Source organism: Canis lupus, chromosome 22, assembly GCF_048164855.1.
Source record: "Canis lupus baileyi chromosome 22, mCanLup2.hap1, whole genome shotgun sequence".
Classification (NCBI taxonomy): Eukaryota; Metazoa; Chordata; class Mammalia; order Carnivora; family Canidae; genus Canis; species Canis lupus.
The window spans coordinates 7194463-7217288 of record NC_132859.1 but is presented as its reverse complement, the minus strand read 5'-3'; the positions used below and the strand labels follow the sequence as shown (position 1 = coordinate 7217288).

Here is a 22826-nt window from a genome sequence, read left to right as displayed (position 1 = left end):
CATTTGTGCAGTGAATCTACACACATTTAAAATATAGTCAAATATTTTGTATTCTGGGGCACCTGGGGGGCTCGGTCGGTTAAGTGTCTGACTCTTGATTTCGGCTCAGGTCATGATCGCGGGGTTGTGAGATGGAGCCCTAGGCCGGGCTCCGTACTGGGCGTGGAGCCTGCTTGAGATTCTCCTTTCCCTCTCCTTCCCACCCCGCCCTCCCCCCACCCCACTTGCACCCTCTCTCTCTCTCAAAAAAAAAAAAAATTTTTTTTTAATTCCACAATAAAGTCTTTTAAATTTTGTCACTTTTCATGTTTCATTATGTCCTTTTTAATGACTGTCCCACTTTCGTTTTTTTGTGGGTTTTGTCTTCCATGGCAAAATTGCCCTATGGCCGATTAGTTATGCAGTGAAAATGTTTGTGGCTACAGAAATGTCTATGGCCGAGCTGTGTAGAGTGAAACTTTCTAGAACCTTCCTTAACTGCCAGAACTCTATTCTGGATAAAAAAAATCAACCCTGCATCTCACCTAAAGAACCAAAACCAATTCCAAGGCCGTCCCTTCCATCGGGTGCTACTCTAATGCCATGGGGCTGCTAAGTTAAGTAGTCCTTGATCCTCAGGCCTAGGGGGCTAGTATTCTGAATTCCTTTGAGAGTTCAGGGTCAGGACTGAGAGGGTGGGTCACCCTGGCTCAAACCCAGAATTCTCGGTAGAGGACAAGAGTAAATTAGCTCTAGCCAATCCTCTTCCTTCTGATTCTGTAAAGCAGGAGAAATACTCTTCTTCCACAAGTGCTGGCATGTGAAAGAACATCTCCAGGGACGAGACCAGCAGCACCAAGGGCACTGCCTGGTTCAGGGAGGTGAGTGTGGACTCCAGTTCGAACACAGACCTGTGTCACGACCTTGGACAAATGACCGTTTCTTCATGTGGAAATAGGTATGGCTCCAAGCCCAAGGTGGTGGGGAAGCTTCAGGCACCTGCACATAGTAGGCGCCCAACAAACAAACATCATTCAGCTGGGAAAAAGCAGCACAATATTCATTTTTGGAAAATATTTATTACAAAACTAAAGTGAATGTGGCAAAAAACAACAATCCAACACATACCTTTAAATAGCAAGCATATGACACTGGTTATAAAGCTTTTCCAACTCTACTGATCTAGTCTGTCCCACCATCTACGGTCAAGGGTGGCCTCCGAGGGAAGCCACGTGTAAACAGGTCATCTGTACTAGTGATGAGCAAAAACTAATCATGGGACAACTATCAACGGCCATACGATTCGCTTTCCTAGGCAATTCACCCCAAACACAAGAGAGTGACCAAATCCCAGGAGTGTGTTCATGGGGATCTGCAGTTCTGGTTTCAATCTGGGCGTAGTGGTAGGTGGTGGGGGCATGAAATGGTAGAAAGACAAACAGTATCAGTAGAGGGCAGTCGTAAAGCACCTTTAAAATCTGGACCCTTTCCACAATTTAAGCCAGTAATTCTCAAACTTTATTGTCGAACAGAATCACCTGAGGACAGTGACCATCACAGGCTCCCCAGACGTGCAGGCGTAAGAGGAGTACTACGGGTGATTCTGCGCACACCGGTTAGCCACCCAGTTTGAGAGACACGGTTTAAAATGCACTGAAACAATTCCTACCCCCCTAGAAACAAGGTAAAAGTAAGGTTAAGGACTCTATCGACAGTCACTGTGCTTTTTGTCAACTTGGAGGGACCAACAGAGGGAGTCCAGCAGGAGGGAGCCTCCAGTTCCCAACACCCCGGTCTACGGGAGCCCTGAGCGACCTGTCAAGTGCTGTTCAGGAAGGGAACAGGATGTAATAATAAAGTTGATTTTAGATCACAGAACAGACTCCAAATGGCTAAGAGGCCAACCCCACTCCTCCCTGTTTAACGAACTTCGTTGGGCCGAGGCCCGCTGGGAAGCTGCTGCTCAAACGGGACACGGGGGCCACTCGATTTTGTGAAGACGCAGTGAATTAGAACATCTATAAAAAAAAAAAAAAACGAAAACAAAACAAAACACCTTTATTCACCATGGAGCGCCGTGCCCAGATCACCCCGGCGCCTCACGGACAACACGTGGAGATGGTCACGTTGATTCCCAGGTTGCCGTTATCCGCGAACAGGTGCGCGATGGCCGTGTCGAACACGAGGCAGTCGCTGTTCAGGATGGCCGCGGCCACGCCGTCGTGGATGGAGCGCGGGGTGGCCTCCCAGGTCAGTCTCCGCCGGTTCCCGTTCAGCTCCAGCCTGTAGGCAAAGTTCTCGGCCTGCTTGCGGGTGCCGATGAGCAGCACGATGGCGAAGAACTGCTGGTGGCCCTCGTACTTCTCCTGCTTCTCCAGCACCAGCATGAAGTGGTGGCCAAAGCACGACTGCATCATCACCCAGTCGACGGCCCCGGGCAGGTTAATGTCTGTGGCCAGAAAGACGATGTCCTCCCCCTGGAGGGTGGTGATGCTCTTGTGCGCGTGCATGAGATGGGACATGACGGCCTCCAGGGAGCCCTGCCACTTGCACGAGGCGCCGGGGCAGGGGCAGGAGTAGGGGCGGTATTCACAGATGTCCTCGTGCTCTGGCTTCTCCGTGTGGTGCAGGGTCAGGGAGCAGCCCGTGGTGGCATACTGCAAGGACGGAAAGACACACGGTGAGCCAGCGGCCTTCTGCAGACTCCCCCGGGCCGGCCTCCGAGAGGGTCACCCCCTCAGGTCGCCGGGGCCTACGCTGAGTTCTCCGCTTGAGGGGGCTTAAGCATGTAAGACGGAGAAGTGTGAGGTCCGGATTCGTCGTCAGGACTGCCATCCACCAAATCTGGGGGTGTCCTCAACCGGGGGCCTCCTGCACCGCACGCCCCCATTCCAACACCGCCGGGAACCTAAGATCCAAAGTGCTCTCGCTATCCGACACCTCAAACGGGATTGTAGAGCCAGCCCCGGAAACTCGGGCCTCCCCCATATTTTCCGTGAATGTCAAGAATTTTTAAAAATTTATTTTGATTTTTTTTTTTAAAGATTTATTCATGAGAGACACACACAGAGAGAGGCAGAGACACAGGCAGAGGGAGACGCAGGCTCCATGCAGGGAGCCCGACGCGGGACTCGATCCTGCGACCCCGGGGTCATGACCCGAGCCAAAGGCAGATGCTCAACTGCTGAGCCACCCTGCTGCCCCAAGAATTTTTTAAGATTTAAAATGGCTGGTGGAGGGGGGGCCTGGGTGGCTCAGTAAAGCGTCCGCCGTCAGCTCAGGTCATGATTCCGGGGTCCTGGGATCGAGCCCCGCATCGGGCTCCTCGCTCTCCCTCTGCCTGCCACTCTGACTGCCTGTGCTCTCTCTCTGGCTTAGGCATATGGTTGGGCAAGGGATATGCTCCCTCCGGACTAGTTTTCACCCCAACACCAGGATGAAGACAGTGTCGTTCCTCTTGGCGGCCCCCGCCCCCGTCCCTAGCTCAGAGGGGGGAGCGACAGGCAGGCTGTGGGAAGGCTGCCCTTCGGGCCCTGCTCCCGCCCGGAGGGACCAGCCGGGCCAGGCCACCCCCGCGTGGACAACCCCACGCTGCTAGAAGTTGCTACCTCACTCCCTTCACCTTTCAACCCCGCAACCCCAAGGGACTCTGGGCGGGCTAGTGTGGTTCTAGCCAGTGGAGGTTAAAATGAGAAGGGGCCCAGAACACCCCCACGGGTCCCCGCACCCATCGTCCTGGCCAGGTATGTCAGGCCCTCGCCACACGTCCAGGGGGAAGGGGAACTACACTGGGTTCCAGGGTGAGGCTCCCAGGAGAGGTTTTTGATAGTCAGCCCCCCAGTGCTGTCTTAGGGGTGCAGGGACAAGGCCTTGGTCTCCCTTGCACTTGGGGTGACATTCCTGATGAACAGATCACACCGATCTTGGGAAAAAAGAGCACACCGCGAGGAACCGGACTCCTGCTCCCAACCGTCGCGGTGTCGGTGCCTGGATGCCAGCTGGGGAACCAGCCCGCAAGTAGACACGTGCCCGGAGAACCGTGCTGTCGTAAAGAAGAAGGGAACCTGAATCACCTTTTTATGGGCTGAGTCGAGAAGTCGGAGCTCGCAGCGGCAGGCCAATGGTCCGGGTTACCTCGCCTGGGTCCCCCCGGCCCTTGCTGAGACACGAGGACAGCAAATGAGGCTGGGGCCCGGGTCCCACATCTAAGCTGCGGTGTCCCTTTGTTAACAAAACAAAGCCTCACATCTGGTTTTGGGGACCCTGCCCAGGGAATAACCCCCTCCCCGAGCCATCAGTCGGTCAGAATTCCAATCTCCGCAGGTGGATTCATCACTGGCAACACGCAGGCCCGGAGCACGTGCTCCATTCGAGGCCCTGGGCTCCAGGCCCCGACAGGGAGCACAGAAGGGAGAGGAGTGTCCCCTCGAGGAAGAAGAGGGTCCTCAGGCAAAGAAAGGCAGCTGGCTCCTCCCCCGCACCGAAAGGAAATGATAACTACCTTCAATAGAAATTGCCAGAAATACTTCCCTGGTATGTACCTTGCCCACGGGGAATGCGTATTCATCTTCTTAAACCACGGCCTAATTTTAAAAAAGCATGGGTATAAAAAAAAAAAAAAAAAACACCCTTCATAATCAGAAGGAGAAACCCATTTATGTAGCCCTATTTTCTACTTCGTGTTCCTCACAGTAAGGCCCTAAAAAAACCCAAATCCCTATTAACTGTGTTTTAGGCCTCGAGTGTGGCTGGGAACGCAGAAGCTTCGAGGTTCTGCGGGTGATAAGGTGAGGCATCTGTGCCTCGCTTAAAAACCTGCGTTACAAAAAACAAAACAAAACAAAAAAAACAACAAAAAACCAAAATCAACCTGCATTACACCCAATAAAAATAGCAAGACTTAGCCCCGAGCCCGGCTGAGTCCCAGGCTGAAACAGCGCCCGGGCCTGTGGACGGGAGGGGTTCAGATGGGGCTTTGCCTGCCGCCACCCACCAACGCTTCCAGGGACGCGCCGAGCTGGGGCAGAGGGTCCGGGAAAGTACACCTGCGCCCCCCCCCACCCCCAGCCAAGGCCCCCGCATGTTCCGCAGGTATTTATCCTCCAGCCACCACCGGGGACCTTCCTCATGTGCGGCTCAGGCAGGAGTATTTATATCCTCAGTTGCTTTGCCTTACGAGCCACATACAGAGAACGGGGACCCTCCCCCAAACCACACACACAGGAAGGGCATTACTTGGCACCTGCCTGGACAGTGACCTTACAAAAAAAAAGGTCTTGCTACAGCCTCTGTGAACTTAAATAGGGATTTGTTTTTTTTTTTTTTTTTTAAGTGGTAGGTGCTGCTTCTGCTTTTTTTCCCCAAACAAGCTGAACTCTGAAGCCAACCTATTCCTTCTGTTTTCCATCGTGGGTGAGGGCGTGTCTTTGTGGCCACTGGTGCCACTTGTATGATGAGCGGGTGAGAGACCAGCTCTAAAAAGAAAAGGTCTAAACTTTGAATTTGCGTGCACTTTATATAATATATAAAAATATAGATTATATATATAATATATAATATATTATATATTATAAATATATAAAAATATATAAATTATATATATGTATATAATATATATATATACACACGCACTCCTAGGCCTCCCTTCCTGCTTGTCACAGTCTCAGCAGCGCTCTGGGGCAGGGGCTCTCCTGCAGGGATCAGAGGGAGGGTGCAGGGTCTGTGAATTCCCCGACACTGGGGGAAGCGTCTAGGTGCCTCTGAGCAGCAAACCCAGGTTGCACCGAGCCCTGGCTTGCGTTTCCCCGACAAGCTCCAAGCGTTCCCAAGAACGGCCCACGCTCCGTCCCTGAACACACAGAAGGGAACCGGCGGCGCGTCCTGCCCTTGCCGTGGTTCCTGCCAAGAGGGGCCGCGAGCAAACCATGGGGATGAAACCTCAAGTGAGGAGGCAAGGCCAGGTGCCCTCAGGGCCTGGACAATTTAGTTAATTTTCTGGGTTTCTCATCAGTGGCACTACAGCTCTTCCCTGCTCCCCGAACTGTGAAACCCTTCATGAGACAAAATGGCATAAAGCAAAGCAGCAAGGGCCATTAATTTGTATGGAAAAGTCTCCAAGCCTTCCTAGTCCCAAAAAACCACCTCTCGTGCTTTTCTGATATCCTCGGACACACCTTGCTAACGGAGGTACAAAACCAACCGAGATAAAGCACAGATGCGCACAGATGCAGTTCAAAGCTTTGGAGTCCTGATGCTGAGATGCTGGGGGTAGGTCCCAGGAAAGGAGCTTGGCGAGGCCACTCCTGTTGTTCAGGATGCGCACTGCAAAAGAGAGGCCGAACGCTATTTTCCTTTCCTGCTGTTTTTCGTAGTGGTGGAAGTCTTCGGATTTCCTTTGGTTACCACAAACAGGTCCTTTGTAAAAGCAACGTGATGTCAAGTGAACGTTCAAAAAGCGGGGATGGCTGTACTGACGTTTTAGACCACGTAATTCCTTGTGGGGGAGGCCGTGTTTAGCAGCACCCCTGGCCTCTACCCACTAGATGCCAGTAGCAATCTCCCCCTCCCCCATTGTGACAACCAGAAATGTCACAGGCATGGCCAAGTGTCTGGGGAAGGGCAAAATGGCCCGGGGGTTGATTTTGATGGATGACAAAACCTGGCTGGGCAGCCACAATGACAGCTGTGAGGAGAGGCCCACACCAGTAAGCCGGTCAGGCTGGTTGCTGCCCCGCCCAGTGGGTGCTGCCCAGGACAGCTCGGGCACGCCAGCCGCCAGCTGGGACCCACAACTAGAACTTGGTGGCTTGCAGATCGTGGAGGGAGGCTAGGGTGCTCGTTCTACCCGTTTTACAGACTGACTCATCCCGGCTACATGGCCAATCGTGGCCACACTGTGGGCAGAGCCCTCTGCAATCCCCTAGGTGCTCCTCCTCCAGTGCTCTTCCACGGTATGTGATAGCTTAGGAGCCCAAGAATCCCTATCTTGAAGTAAAAGGAAGAATTCCATCTGCCTTAACCGGCAGTCCCCAGGCCACCACACACAAAGCCCACAGTCCCCAGGCAGGCTGCTTCTGGGAGCAGGTCCCAACATTGACTCTTCCTTCGATTGCAAGGAGAAAAACAGCCCTGAAAGTGCCTCTCCCCAAGGAATGAGGAGCAGCACCTCACAAATAAATAACCAGCAGTTAGGCCCTCCCAGCTTCCCTGGTACCTGGCAAGAAAGGTCTGAGGTTTCACTTTTCTCACTCTGGCTCAGGCTGGCCCTACCAAATGTGCAGGGTTCAAAGGACGCCTGCTTTCCTTCAGACGCCCAGTTCTTAGTGTGCACTTGGGAGTCCTGAGACCCGGCCCGGGGGCCGCCTGTGTGTCCTGGGGACTCATGCACGGCTCTAGATGCGGTGCCTCCACAGGGCAGGGGCGGCTCCTTTCCCCCGGGCGGGTGGTGGTGGTGGTGGGACTTTACTGTCAGTAAACCTCTTGGGGGAGGAGGACAGAGACCCAAGCACACACAGAAGCCCAAGCTCACGACGATGGAGACAGGGGGAAGATGACCCAGCAGAACGAGAAACAAATGTTGAAACCCCATCTCTGACTTCTCTTTAGAAACTTTGCAGGTTGCGGCGGCAGCTCAAAAGTCTTGTGCAAACACGGCCTGCCACAAGGCAGTGCGGGCCCTGGTGCCTCGTTTTTAAGTCTTTGTAGAAAGAGGTAAGACAGTGCCAGTCCTCTTCCTGGGCACGGGGTGTGAAGGTGGTATCCGAGCTGAAGTTAGGTAGGGCTTTTCCTTTTTTTTGGCACGGAAACCCGTTTGCACACAAATATGATGAGGTGCATCAGAAAACACGAGACACCTGTTATTTACCTAGTACACACAGTCACATCGTATTTGTTTACGGAATGAGTACATGGACACAATAACCCTGCTTGGCCGGGGGTGCTAGGGAAGGTCATGGATCCCGTGACTGCTTTAGAACAAGTCACTTAATCTATTTAATTAAACGTGAGTCCATGCAATTCCAGAACGATTTCCTGAGCTTCAACCATCAACAGTCGCCTACAGTGGAGGGGCCCTGAGCTCTGGGCCACAGGCACGTCCCCGCTCGGGGACTGTGGGGTAACCGCCCTGGGCCCTCGCCTGCTTACACCTCCAAGGAAACCGAGGCCTGTTAGCAAAATACCTGCCGGCACCTCAAAGGAGGGGGTCTCAGGAAAAAACAAAGCACAATCAATATATTTTTTTTTAATATTTTGTTGTTGATGCTCATAAACGTTTGAATGAAATCCAAGAAATGACCTTGTCTGAGAGTGAGCACGAGCAAACTTGTGCTGTTCTGTGCATCCAATGAGCTGTAGTGATCACAAAATGCACCCATGTGGCTAACTGCAGTGCGGGACGCCGGACTGGGGAACCAAAGCTGCCACAGGGGGTATTATTGGGGGCAGCGACTGAAGTTGGGATATGGACTTGGGATTAGATACTAGTACCGACCGCATGTCACCGTTCCTGATTTTGGTAACTGGACCATAATCACAGAAGATGACGTCCTTGTTCTTAGGAGAAACACAGTGCAGCCTTTAGGGGTAAAGGGGCAGGACGCCTCCAATTTCCATGCGAACGGCTACATAAATGTATGTCTGAGTAGAGAATGCTAATGCTAAAGCAAATGGGCAAAAAGGAAACAGCTGGTGACTCTGGGTAAAGGGCATATACGAATATTTTTGTATTACTATTACAACTATTGTGGAAATCTGAAATCATATAAAATAAAAATAAAAATGTGTTAAAGAATCCAGGGACTGAGTTCCCATATTTATCCTTTATGGGACAGAGATTCTTTTGGGGGAGTTGGTGGCACGAATTGAGTTTTTTATCATACCTGGCTTTTTTTTTTTCTTGTATAAAGAGAATATACGTTTAACTGCATACCTACAGGTAAATGCAAGGTCAGTCAATAGTTTGTCTTTTACTAGAAGCCCTTGGAATGCATCTTACTGAACCCATAACATTTATCAATGAAGACGACATGGGTTGTTATAAGAACCAACACTTCTTTGACCTCCCTCCTGTCCCCATAGAGGACAAAGCTTCCTCCTTTGCTCCTTTGATCCTATAAAAGTCTGGGTGTCTCACACACCTGTGGCCCCGGCCTGTACAGTTTCAAGCCACTGCAGTTGCGGGATCCACCGTGCTTCATGGTCCAAGGGATACTCCTCTCTGGGGCTCCAGACAGGTCAGAAAGGGGTTCCAGGAATGAAGCTACCCGCGCCCCCCTTTTGCCTACAACAGGTAACCCCCTTTAACTGCTGGGGAGGTGACCTCACTGAGGTAGAGGAGGTTCAGCTGGCGACTGCCTCATGTATGATCCGCAGATCATTCGGGGACTAGTGGTAGAGGGCTCTATCTTCTCAGCATCTCGACACCTGGCTCATATGGGGGTCGGGGCTAAACCTCACCTAGAACTGAAGCGTGCTGCAACTTACCTTTTAGCCACAGGTTCAACTTAGACTTTATCACTTTTTAAAAGGGCCTCTAGCAATTCCAACTAGCTCCTTTGTGCCTCAAAGTGTGATAATCTGTCAGAACCAGCGGATGATGATCCCAGGTTATTTTCTAGGTACTTAGGTGTCTATTAACTTCGTTCACTGATTTACTGATTTATTGCCTGCTTCCCGCCCACCTGATACGTGTCGGTAAATGAATAAATATTAGATCTCTCTGCAGAAGATGACTGTTCTTTTTACTGTGTTAATTTTACTTCAATCGAAAGTCTTACGATGGACCTTAGATTTCAAAAATAAATTCAAAATTCAAAAGCCCTTGAGATCACACGAGGGAAAATGTTTATTTTCGACTTCAGTCACTACGGGTTTGCTATTTTTGATGAATGCTTCTCACATGTTTTATTTACATAAACTATTTGGGGTGGGTGTGTTTGAAGCCCCTCTGAAACCTCACAGAGATGGGGAGACGACGATACTGTTGTCATTTGGACAGCTAGGTACTCCTCTTGCTTATAATGGGTTTACGGCCACTGCAGGATACAGCTGGAGCTCAGCTACCTCGTGTGTGTGTGTGTGTGTGTGTTTGTGTGTGTGTGTGTGACACGAATGGAGCCTCCCATACCAGCTCTGGGCGGGTCGACAAAACTACAGACATCTCACCCCCGGACTCTCATGAAGTTCACACTCGGGCAACAGGGCAAAGTGAACTCTCTTCTGGTGCCTTCACTGTGATGCTCAGCCTGCATCCGTCTGGCGGCCTTCCTCTAAGAACCTTAGCGGATCCTCAGTGACCCAGGTGCTGGATCCTTCATCTCCACTACGAGGAGGTGCAAAGAGAGACTTCTCCACCAATGGTGCCATGAAGCTCTCCCCAAAGTAGTACGAGAAGCCAGCGTCCGGTCAGTGCCCGCACCATCGGACGGTGGTGAGACCAAGAAAATACTGACATCTGACTTCATGAACTTGCTTCTGGAGAAGGCAATTCTAATTAAAATCTTGAGCTTGGGGCGCCTGGGTGGGTCAGTGGTTGAGCGTCTGCCTTTGGCTCAGGTCATGATTCCGGGGTCCCAGGATCGAGTCCCGCATCAGGCTCCCTGCAGGGAGCCTGCTTCTCCCCCTGCCTGTGTCTCTGCCTCTGTATCTCTCATGAATAAATAAGTAAAATCTTAAAAACAACAACAACATCAACAACAATCTTGGGCTCAAAAATTCTTCCTTCTGCCCAAGAGAACCCTGACAAACCCTGGGCTGCAGGCAGGTCTTTTACTACAGGTCTCTTTGGAAGACTTTGGTGCCATATTAGTGCAGTCTTCTGAGGACACCTGCTATGGGAGAGGCCTTATGAAGACTCCTTGGGCTGGCAGGGGTTTGTTTTTCATCTTAGACGCTTTATTAGTTTTTAAAATTTATTTTCTTTTAAGGGTTTTATTCATTCATTCATGAGAGACACACACACAGAGGCAGAGACACAGGCAGAGGGAGACGCAGACTCCATGCAGGGAGCCTGACGCGGGACTCGATCCCGGGACTCCGGGATTGTGACCTGAACCAAAGGCAGACGCTCAACCGCTGAGCCACCCAGGTGTCCCCAACTTAGACACTGTAAACGAAGGTTGAGTTTTGACTGAATATGCTTCTCATCTGACCACGGCCAGAGTCAACAGGCCACCACACACTGTCCTGGAGAACCAGGTCTGTAAGGTCTCTCCGGAGCGTAGGCTCAAGCAAAGAAAGCCACCCTACAGGAAGAGCCAGAGTTGAAGGCTTTACGCCACACCACCAGTACCGTGCCCACTTTTTCAGTCTGTCCTTACTCTTCTAGGCCAGGCTCCCGCTGCATAATCACACTGACTGTCCCGACACTCTTCGAACAGTGTGACGTCCCTTCCACAGTCTTTATTTCTCAACGAAAGCAATCGAATTCGCCAGGAAACTTAAGTGGTAGAGGTGCTAGATTTTTAGCAACTAAAAATACAAGATGCCCAAGTAGGTGTCAGGCGGTATTTGGGTTATACTTACACTAAAAAAAAATTGTCTGAAATTACACCAAAAGTTGTGTGTCTGAAATTCAAATTTAAGTGGGCATCCTGTATTTTTACCTGGCAGTCCTAATAAGCGGGGCCTTCTGGTTCCACTGCCATCCCTCCAGAAGCCGGTATGTGAATTTGGAATGGAAAGGCGGATCACTGCTCCTCAGTGGGGTGCAGCGGGGAGCGGAAAAGGCAGGAGCGTGAGGTGGAAGAGGCATCGTGTGTGTGATACAAGGCCCATGCTGCAGCTTCTGTCTCCTGGACTTACAGGCTGCAGGACTTAGGGCAAATGTCTCAGAGAGGATACTGTGGCCTGTTTTTCTTTACAAAGTAACTAGGAAAATAACAAGATCATATATGTAGTTCAGACAAGGTAAACAACAGTCTGTACAAGCAGCTCCTCTGGCCTCCCGACGTAACCCCATGGGGATCCTCCATCCCTTCCTTCTTCACTGGCAACCTGCTGCTTGTCCTTCAGAATGCAGCTCTGACCCCACCACTGCGTAAAGGTCTCCAGACTCCTCTCTGCTCTTACTACTTCAGAAGGGTGCTGCTGGCACCTCTGTCTCCCCGGTGGGACTTAGTTACAGAAGGAGGAGGTCGGGGGTGAGGTAATGACTGGGTGGGCAGAGGGTGTGTAGGAGGGACAGGCTACAGGAGATTCCCAGGCAAGGGCAGATATGATGAAAAGTTAGTAGGTAATCAAGAGGAGCCAGCTCTGGCCTGAGGTTACCCCAGGGAGAAAAGGGAGGCAGTAGCATTAAGAAAAGCAAAAGGATTAACACCCACTGTAGGGGATGCTGGAGAGAGATGGGTACTCAGTTGTGAAGGATCTTTTTTTTTTTAAGATTTTATTTATTTATTCATGAGAGGCACAGAGACCCAGGCAGAGGGAGAAGCAGGCTCCCTGCGGGGAGCCCGATGCGGGACTCGATCCCAGGACCCCGGGATCACGACCTGAGCCTAAGGCAGATGCCCAACCACGGAGCCACCCAGGTGTGGCTCAATTGTGAAGGATTTCAAGTGAGAACGCAATCTGACTCTGCTATCAAAAGCTTTTTGATTTCTCCACATGCCCTTTGGCCCCACCATCCAACTTCTAAGAAGTTATCATTAGGAAATAATTACTTTCTTATGCACGAGCATTATTACAGCAGTACTTCAAAAACTAAATTTTTTTAACAGTAAGGAAATAGAATGATTTAAACAACCACAAATGGGAGCTTGGTTAGGTAACCCTAGTACTGTTGTAATACTACGCAGTCATTAAACACGACCTTCGAGGCTACTTAGCAATGGTGAAAAGCAGTCACTATGTGTTAGATGAAAAAATATGCTATGAAATAGTGTGTGGTTTCCTATCTTACCTACTTTTCTTCGACTGTGAAACTCCATTGATGTAGAGGTTAAGTTTGTGTCATGGCTTTTTCCAGGTGAGAGGACTGTAAGAGATTTTAATTTCATATATATATATATATATATATATATATATATATATATATATATCCTACATTTAAAAATAATGATCATGACTTTTAAAAACATATTTTACAAGGGCTTCTGGGTGGCTCAGTCGGTTGAGTCCAACTCTGGATCTCAGCTCAGGTCTTGATCTCAGGGCCATGAGTTCAAGCCCCACATTGGGCTCCACGCTGGGTATGGAGCCTACTTTGAAAAAAAAAATCCCCATATTTTCTAATGTTTAAAATAAAATATGCATATTAAAAAACACTGCCTAATCTAACCAGGCTTTCTCTTCTAAAGGCAGTAAAGAAATGAAAAGAGAAGTCTTGTCGCTGAAAAACCAATGGCAGGGCCAATGCGTCCAGGTGTATAAAAACCTCAGTGAGAAGCTCAGTGGGGGAATCTGTGGGAGAAAACAGATTCTTTTCCTTCTTTTTCAAGTTTATGCCTGGACTGACCTTAGACACTGGCCACTTGTTTTCTGCTAGCTTCTAACTGTGCACATTTATTTAGTGTTTCTTCTGTGCTGGGGCAGTGCTAGGCGCTTCGCATGAATTATTACCATGCTCCATCCTCACAGCAACCCAGTCGGTATCCCATTTTACCAAGGAGCCACTGAGAGTCTGGAGAGGTAGGGTTGGAGCAGGCGTCTGGACTAGAAGGTTCGAACAGGGCCTCCCTCCAAACTACTGGAGGAAGAGGGAGCCTGGGGAAGGAGTAACCCAAAGACACTACCTTTGTTGATTCCAAGTTTTAAAACGGGGCCCAGGCCCACACATTTAACACAGGTGTAGCTTTCATCCCTCTACAGTGTCTGTGGCTGAAAACTGGGAGGGAGGGTGACCTTCCTCACAGACACCATAGAGTCTAAAAATCACTGCAGAAACTGGAAACGAGAACAGTTTCTCAATTAAAAAAAAAAAAAAAAGAATGAGGAGCTAGATGGGCATTTGGGGTAAAGCTGATGCAATTCTGCTAGCGGATTTTCAGTGTCTCTTAGAAGCCTGTGAGAGGCCACCCTCAGGTTTAATATAAAGACACATTTAATCAGGAAAAATGTTTAGCTTTCTGATTTTCTCATGCAGGATGTGCAGAGCGGGGTCGCATTCTGATGCCCCGGGTACGATCACGTCCTGCGCAAGTCGCCGGCGATACACAAGGGCCCTGAACGCCGGGAACTCACTTTAGCAAACGTGTGGCCACACCGTGTGCCCCTCTCAAGGAGCGGGGCCTTATGAGTTTGAGTGAGAAATGCCACTGTTCACAAATTTCATCAGATGCACAAGTCTGGCTCTTAAGACATTTTATGAGAAGGGCTCCCCGTGGTCCTCTGGTTAGGGCACTTTGTATGGAGCTTCAGGAAAAGGGATCTGACACAGAACGGCAGAGCGGAAGCTAATCTCAGGTTGGGGATTTTCTAGGCCAGACCTGCTGCACCTGTTGGCTCTCCCCTCCCCCCTTCTGGTTGTACCAAAGGTCAACCTTGAGTAACAATGATTTACTCCTAGTCCTAGGAGGTGGTGGCCAACTCCGTGTAGAGTCAGCATTAGATTTTAGTGTCCAACAGAGCGTTCCAGTGTTTCTGTTCTTAATTTTATACCGAAAAACCTCTGTCAACTGTGTTCTCGAAAAATCTTGAGCCTCACTGTCCATGTACCTGGCTTGCCAACGCAGGCTTTCGTGAGTAAACCTGTCCCAACCCTGGGCGGCAGTGAAGACTGCAAGGGCAATGTCCAGAGGAGCTGGTCCTTGTCTCAGGGGAACTTTTTAGATGAAGAAAAGATCTCCGAAATGGTTCCTGCACACTGGCGTATCCCCTCAGACTTCTAGGTGACGGATCACCCATCACCTAGCAACCACCCTGATAACACCCACCTTCCATTTGAAATGGTGAAGCAAAAGACTTAAAGCTCTAATCTGATCTCAGAGCACCCACCAGCTAGGTATTATCTCCATGTTTTTTAACTGATGAACAGGCAAGCTCAGGGGAGTATGTGACTGGACTGAGGTCACACACAGCCGGGATGGGAATCCAGGTCTGTCTCTTGCCTACTGCTCTCTTCCCTGGGACAGTTTATTAGATTCTGGAATTTTAGGGCACAAAAAGATTCTTTTAAAAAAATTTTTTTTAAAAAGATTTATTTATTTATTTATGATAGACATAGAGAGAGAGAGAAAGAGGCAGAGACACAGGAGAAGGGAAAAGCAGGCTCCACGCTGGGAGCCCGATGTGGGACTCGATCCCGGGACTCCAAGATCACGCCCTGGGCCAAAGGCAGGCGCCAAACCGCTGAGCAACCCAGGGATCCTCCCCCCCCAAATTTTTTTTTTAAGATTATTTGAGAGAGAGAGAGAGAGAGAGAGCACACAATAATGGTGGGGAGGGGCAGAGGGAGAGGGAGAAGCAGATGCCCTGGTAAGCAGGGAGCAGGACTGAGGGCTTGATCCTCCCAGGAGCATGGGATCCTGACCTGAGCCAAAGGCAGACGCTTAACTAGTTGAGCCACCCAGGCGCCCCAAAGATGCTTGACATAATGATTTAGTGCAACTCTTTCTCTTAAAGACACCCGAGTCCAAAGAAATAAACTGACCTGTTGAAAGTCAAACATCCAGTCACTAGGACAACAGTTCAGGTTTCCCCAGGGGCCAGAACAGAATATTCTCTTGGCAAAATATAGATGAAAATAAGCTATAAAATCCTGTCCAGTTGGGACCTCTCAGAATTCCAAAGTCCATGTGCGGTAAGAGTAAAATGAGAACTTCCAGGGCTCAGTAAATGCTTTCTAAAAGACAACCAGGTCAGAAGGTGCACACTGGCAGTTGGAATTTAGTCTCCAGACGTGGCTGGTTTGGCCTGTGAGTTCTGGCTTTAAATATGAATTCAATGCCAATGTTAAGAAAATTGAGATATTTAGCATTTTAAAAATTCAGATTTCTGGCTTTTCTCGGAAAAAAAAAAAATCCCAAGGTCTAGCAGGCTACATCCACACTGCCACCCCTGCCAATCATCCAGAGCTGAGCAAAAGCAACCCAAATGCAAGGAAGACTGTCTGACTGAGGCTTTCCTGTTCAATAATTATTTGAAGATGCGCTACTAGAAAGTTTTAGAGAAAACAAAGGAAAACAAGAAACGCAGAGAAAATGTATCATAGTGTAAGTGGGCTGGAGTGGGTTAGCGTTCCCCACAGTTTGGAGAGAAATACTTGGCTGATATTAAAATAAAATACACTGTTGAGTGGGGGCCCCAATGTGTCAACCTTCACTTCTCCCCCTACACCCACACGCCACGGAGAGATGGTGGGTTTGCAATATGGGAACAGGATGTCAAAACTTTTCGGGCGTAGAGCAAGCCATAGAATGGACTAAAAATATCACAAGTGGAAGAGAGCCCTAGGCTGCTAGAGATCCTTTTCTTCAAAGGAGACCTGAGCTAACGATGCCTGTGGTGCCTTCTGCCAAAGACACCTGCAGCATCCGTGCCTTTTGTTAAGTGACCCCATCCCTGTGCAAGAAGCCACTTGGCAACAAATCCACTTTCGGGCCACCTGAAGCATGAGCAGTCCAGAGCCGTGATGACTGCCCCCAGATATTAGGATTGTAGGCTATCTCCCCCTGGCCTTTCCCTCCCACACAGCTCACAGAATTCCTGGCAGTGAACGTTACAGTGGACACGTATGTTGTCGCACTGGGATATTCCCATCAGCGCACTGGGATATTCCCATCAGAGCTAGTAAACTCCTCCGATCAGATGGTTTTGTTAGCTGGTGTCAACCGTAAGTTACAATCTGGAGCCTTGAGGTAAAGGGTCAGTTGCAAAATCCCTATGTAGCACAAAGGAGGCAAGCCTTTGGGGTGCTGGTTCAGGACCTGGCCTACTCATCTTGACAAGTCAGGGAATCTCTCTAGGGGCACTTGTTTCTTCACCTGGAAAGAAGAAAGGCCCGCTAATAAACGATGACCTCCGCACACGGAGGGCACCCTATAACCATTCCAGACAGCTGCCCTTCTTTTCATGGTATTCTAGAAGCTACAGGTCCTTAGAAGTCAAGCCGTTCAGTCCCCTCTTTACAGGTGACGAAATCAAGGTCCCCAAGAGGTGGTCTCTCAGCCAACAGTGGCAGCCCGGTGCTACCCTTGAGACCTGGGCTCTGGTACTGCATCCACCGTTGTTTTCCTCACATGGGGCAGCCCACGTGGGAGAGACTCAGAGCAGGGAGGGACAGTGACAAGGCAGTCCCTCTGATTTCCAGGAGCAAGCACAAGCCAGCCGAGGGCTAGCGACACAGGCCTGTTTTGTTGAAGTGTGACACAGGTCTTGGCACTCGCTACCTCCCTCGGCCCTCCTCAGCCGACACTATCTTTGGTGCTTGCTGTAAACACACATCCAAGTTGGGTTCATGGGGACTAAAAGGCTGAGCTGGGCCGTCAGTAGTTCGGATTACTGGTCAACCAAAGTGGAGGCAGGCATCCTCCAGCCTTGTAAACCTCACACGCGGAAGGGACCCCAAGATCACTTTCCAGGCCGTATGGCGCCTGGGCTGTAGGGGAATGGTGAATGGCTGACTCTTTAATTTCAGCTTGCAAAGTGATGGCTTTCCCCACCTGCCTTCGTACGCAACGGGGACTTGGAAAGTCACTGACAAGTACAGAAACACGGAGGACCCCCGAGTCCCAAGAGAACTGTTCTTCAAGAAGGGTTTCACTAGCATATGGTACATTAGGAGAAAAGATGTTTCAATAGGAACTGGACCCCTAGATCCTGAAAGTGAAACTTCACACTTTAAGGAGCATAACTGTTTCCTTCCCTTCCTCTCGGGAGCAACACAATGCTCTTAGGAGATATGCTTCTTTAAAAATAAGTTCTAGAATACTGACTGATACCAAATGTTCCTTTGTGAACTGCAGTTCACCTAAAGCCATTTCTTCTATTAGCCACGGAAGGTCTGGGAAAACAGCTGAAAAGACAGCTCCCCAGAAATCTTGTGGGGCACCCCCTGCAGCCCCCACAACGTATCTCAAACATCAAATGCCCCCTGTGATGTCAACGAACACCAAATCCTCTCTCGATCACTAGGCTGCCTGCCACCTTCTTCATGACCCTAAAAAATTACAGAAATATTTCATCCAAATTTTATGAGAAACACCTACTGGGTTGGGTGAATTAGTTAGCATTATATGAGAAGTGGCTGGAAGCAGAGTGATATATTAAGGTTAACTGAAAACCCACAGCCCAAACACAGCTTCAAAACCTTTATTTGAATATGCTATTTTAAACTGGATTTGTGGCAGGGCACAGACCAAATTAAAACACTCATTCTACTGACTCGAGTCCCAAGCTTCAACTCTCTGGTGGATTATTTTTAATTTAAAAGTAAGCTCTTGCCCTATAAAAATAAGCAGCATCAAGGAGAAACGCAAGACAGCTCAGATGGCCCAAGAGGCGAACAGTTACTTTTACAAAGAGAAAAAGAAAAAAAAGAAAAAAAAAAAAAAACCCCAACTCAAAAGTATTAATGACATTATTTCCATTTCTAAGTTGCAAAAATGGACTTTCTGGTCTGGCTCTAAGTTCTAATGAGGCACTGTAGGGAAACGGGTCTCTGGAGCTGCTCCTGAGGATTTTTAAGGGGGAGACGTAAGTAAGCAGATGCTATGATGGGGCCGCACCATGAAACACTATGCAGCCCTTCAAAGTACAGTGAGAAGAGCCACGTTTCAGACACAGAAAAACACGCGTGACGACTTCAGAACAGCAACTTGTACAAGTTGTGCCTGGAGAATGTGTGTGTACTGTTTGTGTGCAGGAACCTTCCCGACACACACTGACATCCACGGCTTCAGGTTCAGCTCTGAAAATGTACTTCAATGTTGCTAGAAAAGGAAAAGGGAAAAAATCTGGGAAGCTATCCGGGGAAATCAAACAGCGGTGGGGAGGGGTGGGGGGAGAGGTCTCTGGTCTCTCCCTTGACTCTTCTTAAGACTCGGAGTGTGGTTTGCATTTTTTTTTTTTTTTTTTTTTTTGCAAGAGCCCCGGTAACTTTCTTAAAACGAAAGCAGGCGGTGGCCTCGGAAGAAGCGCAGCAGCTGTCGCGTGTCCCCCCCGCTGCGTTGCCCACGGACGTGGGTCGCCAGCCCCACGCGGCGCGAACACCCATCTCTCCCCAGGTCCCTGGGAGGCGAGGGGAGGGGGAGGCGTGGCTTGCAGGGTTTTCTCGCTGCTGCGGGAGGAGAGCAGGCTGCGGGCGCCCTGGTTTTAGCTGCGCTCCCGAGGGCTCCCACGTGTCGGGCGGGCGCGGGGTGCGCGAGGCCTCGGGGGCCCGTCCCTCGGTGCTCCGTCCCCAGGCCCCCCGCCCCCGTCGGCTTCCAGGTCCAAGTTGCACTCGTGCAGCCCCGGCCTGCGGAGCACCCGGCGCGCGTCCGCGGGGCCCCGGGTCCCCGGGTGGCAAGAGCCGCGCCGCCTCCAGGAACGACGGCTCGCGCGCCCCTCAGCCCGGGCCTCGGAGGTGCTCCCGGCGTGGACAGGTGGGCTCGCGGAGGGGAGCGCGCACGCACCGGTGGGTCGGTCTCTTCTCCCCGCACCCCCCCCCCACTTTCTTTAAGTAAGAGGGGTGCCGCGTGGCTCTGGAGCCCGAGCGGGCGGGCCCGGGCTTACCTTGCAGGGGAACAGGACCGCCGAGGCCACCTTCTCCATAGCCAAGTTCCTGATGCTGGGCGTCAGGGCGCCCCTGCACGTCGGGCAGCAGCTCAGCTTCTGGCGGCATTGGTTGCAGACCAGGTGCCCGGCCTGGCACTGCAGGATGGGGGGCAGCACATAGTCGAAGCACACGGGGCACTCGAAGAGCGAGGTCAGCTCGTGGTGCTGCGGGGACACCGGGCCGGCCCCGCCGCCGCCGCCGCCGCCGCCGCCGCCGCCGCCGCCCGGGCCCGAGATCACCGCCGCCGCGGCGGGCACCGCGGCCGAGCCGGGGCCCGCGGCCGAGATGGTGGCGGCGGCCGGGGGCGCAGCCGGGGACGGGGCGTGCTGGGGCGGCGGCGGCTTGCTGCACGGCTTGCTAGCGCTGGGGCCGGTGGAGGACGGGCGGCTCATCGCGCTCCCGAGCCACCATCGGGCTGCGGCCGCCTGCCTCCGCGGGGCCGCCGCGCTCCCGGCGCCGCTGCTCGCCCCCGCCCCGCCCCGGCCCCCGCCCCGGCCCCCGGCCCGGCCCCCCGCCCCGGCCCCGCGGCGGCCCGACCCCCGCGCCGCGCCGCGCCGCGCCGCGCCGCTCCCGGCCCGGCTCCGAGCGGCCGCTGACGCAGGCCCCGGGGGCGCGCGCGGACGTGACGCCGGGACACGTGTGCGGCCGCCCGGCGCGCGGGGACCCGCGGGGCCGCCTCCGCCTCCGCCGCCGCCGCCGCCGCCCAGGCCCCGAGCAGCCCGCCCGCTCCCGCTCCCGCTCCGCCCGCTCCCGCTCCCGCTCCGCCCGCCCCGCCCGCCGCCGCCGGGTCCTCCGGCCCCACCCGGGAGCCACGCCGGCGCTTCCCCGGGCGCGAGCTGCAGGCCCCCGGCGGGCGGGGGCGGAAAACCCGGGGCTCCTCTCCCCGGGCTGAGTCACGGCGCGGGGCGGGCGCGGGGCGCGGGGCGGCTCCTAGTCCTGGTGCCCGGGCGGGGGGGGGGTACCTGGGCTGGAGGGTGGGGAGTCCCCGGGGTGGGGGGACCCCTGAGGTGGGGCTAGGGGTCCCCGGAGTGTGGGGGGGCGGTGGGGGGTCCTCGGGTTGGGGGTGGGGGGAGTGGTGGGGGGTCCCCGGGGTGCGGGGGTCCCCGGGGTGGGGGGAGCGGTGGGGGGAGAGGGGCTGGGGGGTCCCCGGGGTGGAGGGAGCGGTGGGGCGGGTCCCTGGGGTGGGGGTCATCCGAGCTGGAGGGTGGGGGGTCTTCTGGATGGGGGGGTCCCCGGGGTGGGGGGAGTGGTAGGGGGTCCCTGGGGTGGAGGGGTTCCCAGGTGGGGGGTACCCGGGCTGGAGCGTGGGGGGTCCCCAGGATGGGGGGTCCCCGGAGTGTGGGGGGGCGGTGGGGGGTCCTCGGGTTGGGGGTGGGGGGAGTGGTGGGGGGTCCCCGGGGTGCGGGGGTCCCCGGGGTGGGGGGACAGGTGGGGGGAGAGGGGCTGGGGGGTCCCCGGGGTGGAGGGAGCGGTGGGGCGGGTCCCTGGGGTGGGGGTCATCCGAGCTGGAGGGTGGGGGGTCTTCTGGATGGGGGGGTCCCCGGGGTGGGGGGACAGGTGGGGGGAGAGGGGCTGGGGGGTCCCCGGGGTGGAGGGAGCGGTGGGGCGGGTCCCTGGGGTGGGGGTCATCCGGGCTGGAGGGTGGGGGGTCTTCTGGATGGGGGGGTCCCCGGGGTGGGGGGAGTGGTAGGGGGTCCCCGGGGTGGAGGGGTCCCCAGGTGGGGGGTACCCGGGCTGGAGCGTGGGGGGTCCCCAGGATGGGGGGTCTCCAGGGTGAGGGGAGCCGTGGGGGGTCCTCGGGGTGGGGGCCTCCGGGGTGGGGGTCCCCGGGGGAGGGTGGGGCTGGGGGTCCCCGGGGTAGGGGGAGCAGTGGGCGTCCCCAGGCTGGGGGGCTGGGGGCTGGGGGGTCCCCGGGGTGGGGGGGCTCGCGCCCTACGGGTTTCCCCGGGGTTTCCCCCGGACCTGGCGACGCTGGGCTGCGCCGGTGCGGGGCAGGGCAGGCGGGAGGGCCCGCGGGCAGGGGGGGTGCGAGGGCCGTGGGCAGGGCGTGGAGGCCCCGGCAGCCTGGGTGACCCCCGCGGGGGTGGGGGGGTGGGGGGCGACGCCTGCGCTTGGCCGCTCGGACCTCGGGGCGCTTCCCTGTCCAGTTAGTAAAAGTGGGAGAGAAACAGGAGCCCTCGGATAGGCGGGACCGCAGGACTTAGGGACTTGGTAGCCCCGCGCCCCTGGCCCACCCACATGGAGGAGCCCCAGGCCCGGCCCAAGCAGCGCTGCTCCGTGTCAGCTTTTTTTTTTTTTTTTTTTTTTTAAGTCTGGTCGGGGAATGTTGAATGCACAAAATCATCTCAGAAATAGGCCGTGAGAGCCGGGAAGGAACACAGCTCCCTCTTGCACGGGCGTCCGGGAAGACTACATGCATAGAATTGGCGAAATTTGATCAAAGTCTTGAAAAAAAAATGAATAGACGTGATGTCAAGTCGATCTCTCAGTGAACTTTTTCCTGAACATTTATTATGCGCCAGCCCTTGCCTTTGGGCCCTGAGAATGGCTTTGATTGGGTTTTCATCCCAGTGAGGGAGCGATGCCAAGAACTGCTCCCTCTTGAGCTGCATAGCTGGGGTGGGATGGGGGTGCAGACATTGTATGGGGGCTAAGGGCCGGCAGGGGAAGGCATTTGGGGCTTTACGGAGACTTGGGGGAACCCCAGCAGGCCTGGTGGGTGCTTTACCTCAATGAGAAGTGGTGGCCACCATAGATTTTTGAATAGCACTGCACCGAGGCTGAATGCGTCTTCGGAAGGGAACCCGGGGGGGATACAGAGTAATAACTAGTATTTTTGGAGTGTCCACTCTGTGCCGGACAAACATGATTCTCAGGATTTTGTAACAACCTAAGTGACAGGTACTGTTGTTTCTCCATTTTATTGTTGAGGAGACGGGGAGACGCAGGGAGATTAATCTGCTCAAGATAAAACAGCTGATGATTCTGGAAAACGCTCCAGAGCTCCGTTTTATCTCCCAGTCCATATCCCTTTCATTTAGACCCAACTCCTACTTACAGTCTGGTCAAAGAGTTGAGATTAGCACACTCGACACAGTCAGAAAACAGTCGTAGGGCCCGTGATAATAAAACAACTGGATTTTGTGGGCACACT

General features: G+C 53.1%; 1 protein-coding gene across 1 annotated transcript; it reads right to left on the bottom strand.

Moving 5' to 3' along the window:
• Positions 1-1038: 1038 nt before the first annotated feature.
• On the bottom strand, positions 1039-20079 carry SIAH2 (siah E3 ubiquitin protein ligase 2). The gene is made up of 2 exons (XM_072792287.1): positions 19630-20079; positions 1039-2636 (listed from the first exon to the last, which is right to left on the bottom strand). Exons 1-2 carry the CDS (start codon positions 20062-20064, stop codon positions 2079-2081), a joined length of 993 nt encoding a protein of 330 aa, XP_072648388.1. The 5' UTR covers positions 20065-20079; the 3' UTR covers positions 1039-2078.
• Positions 20080-22826: the final 2747 nt, after the last annotated feature.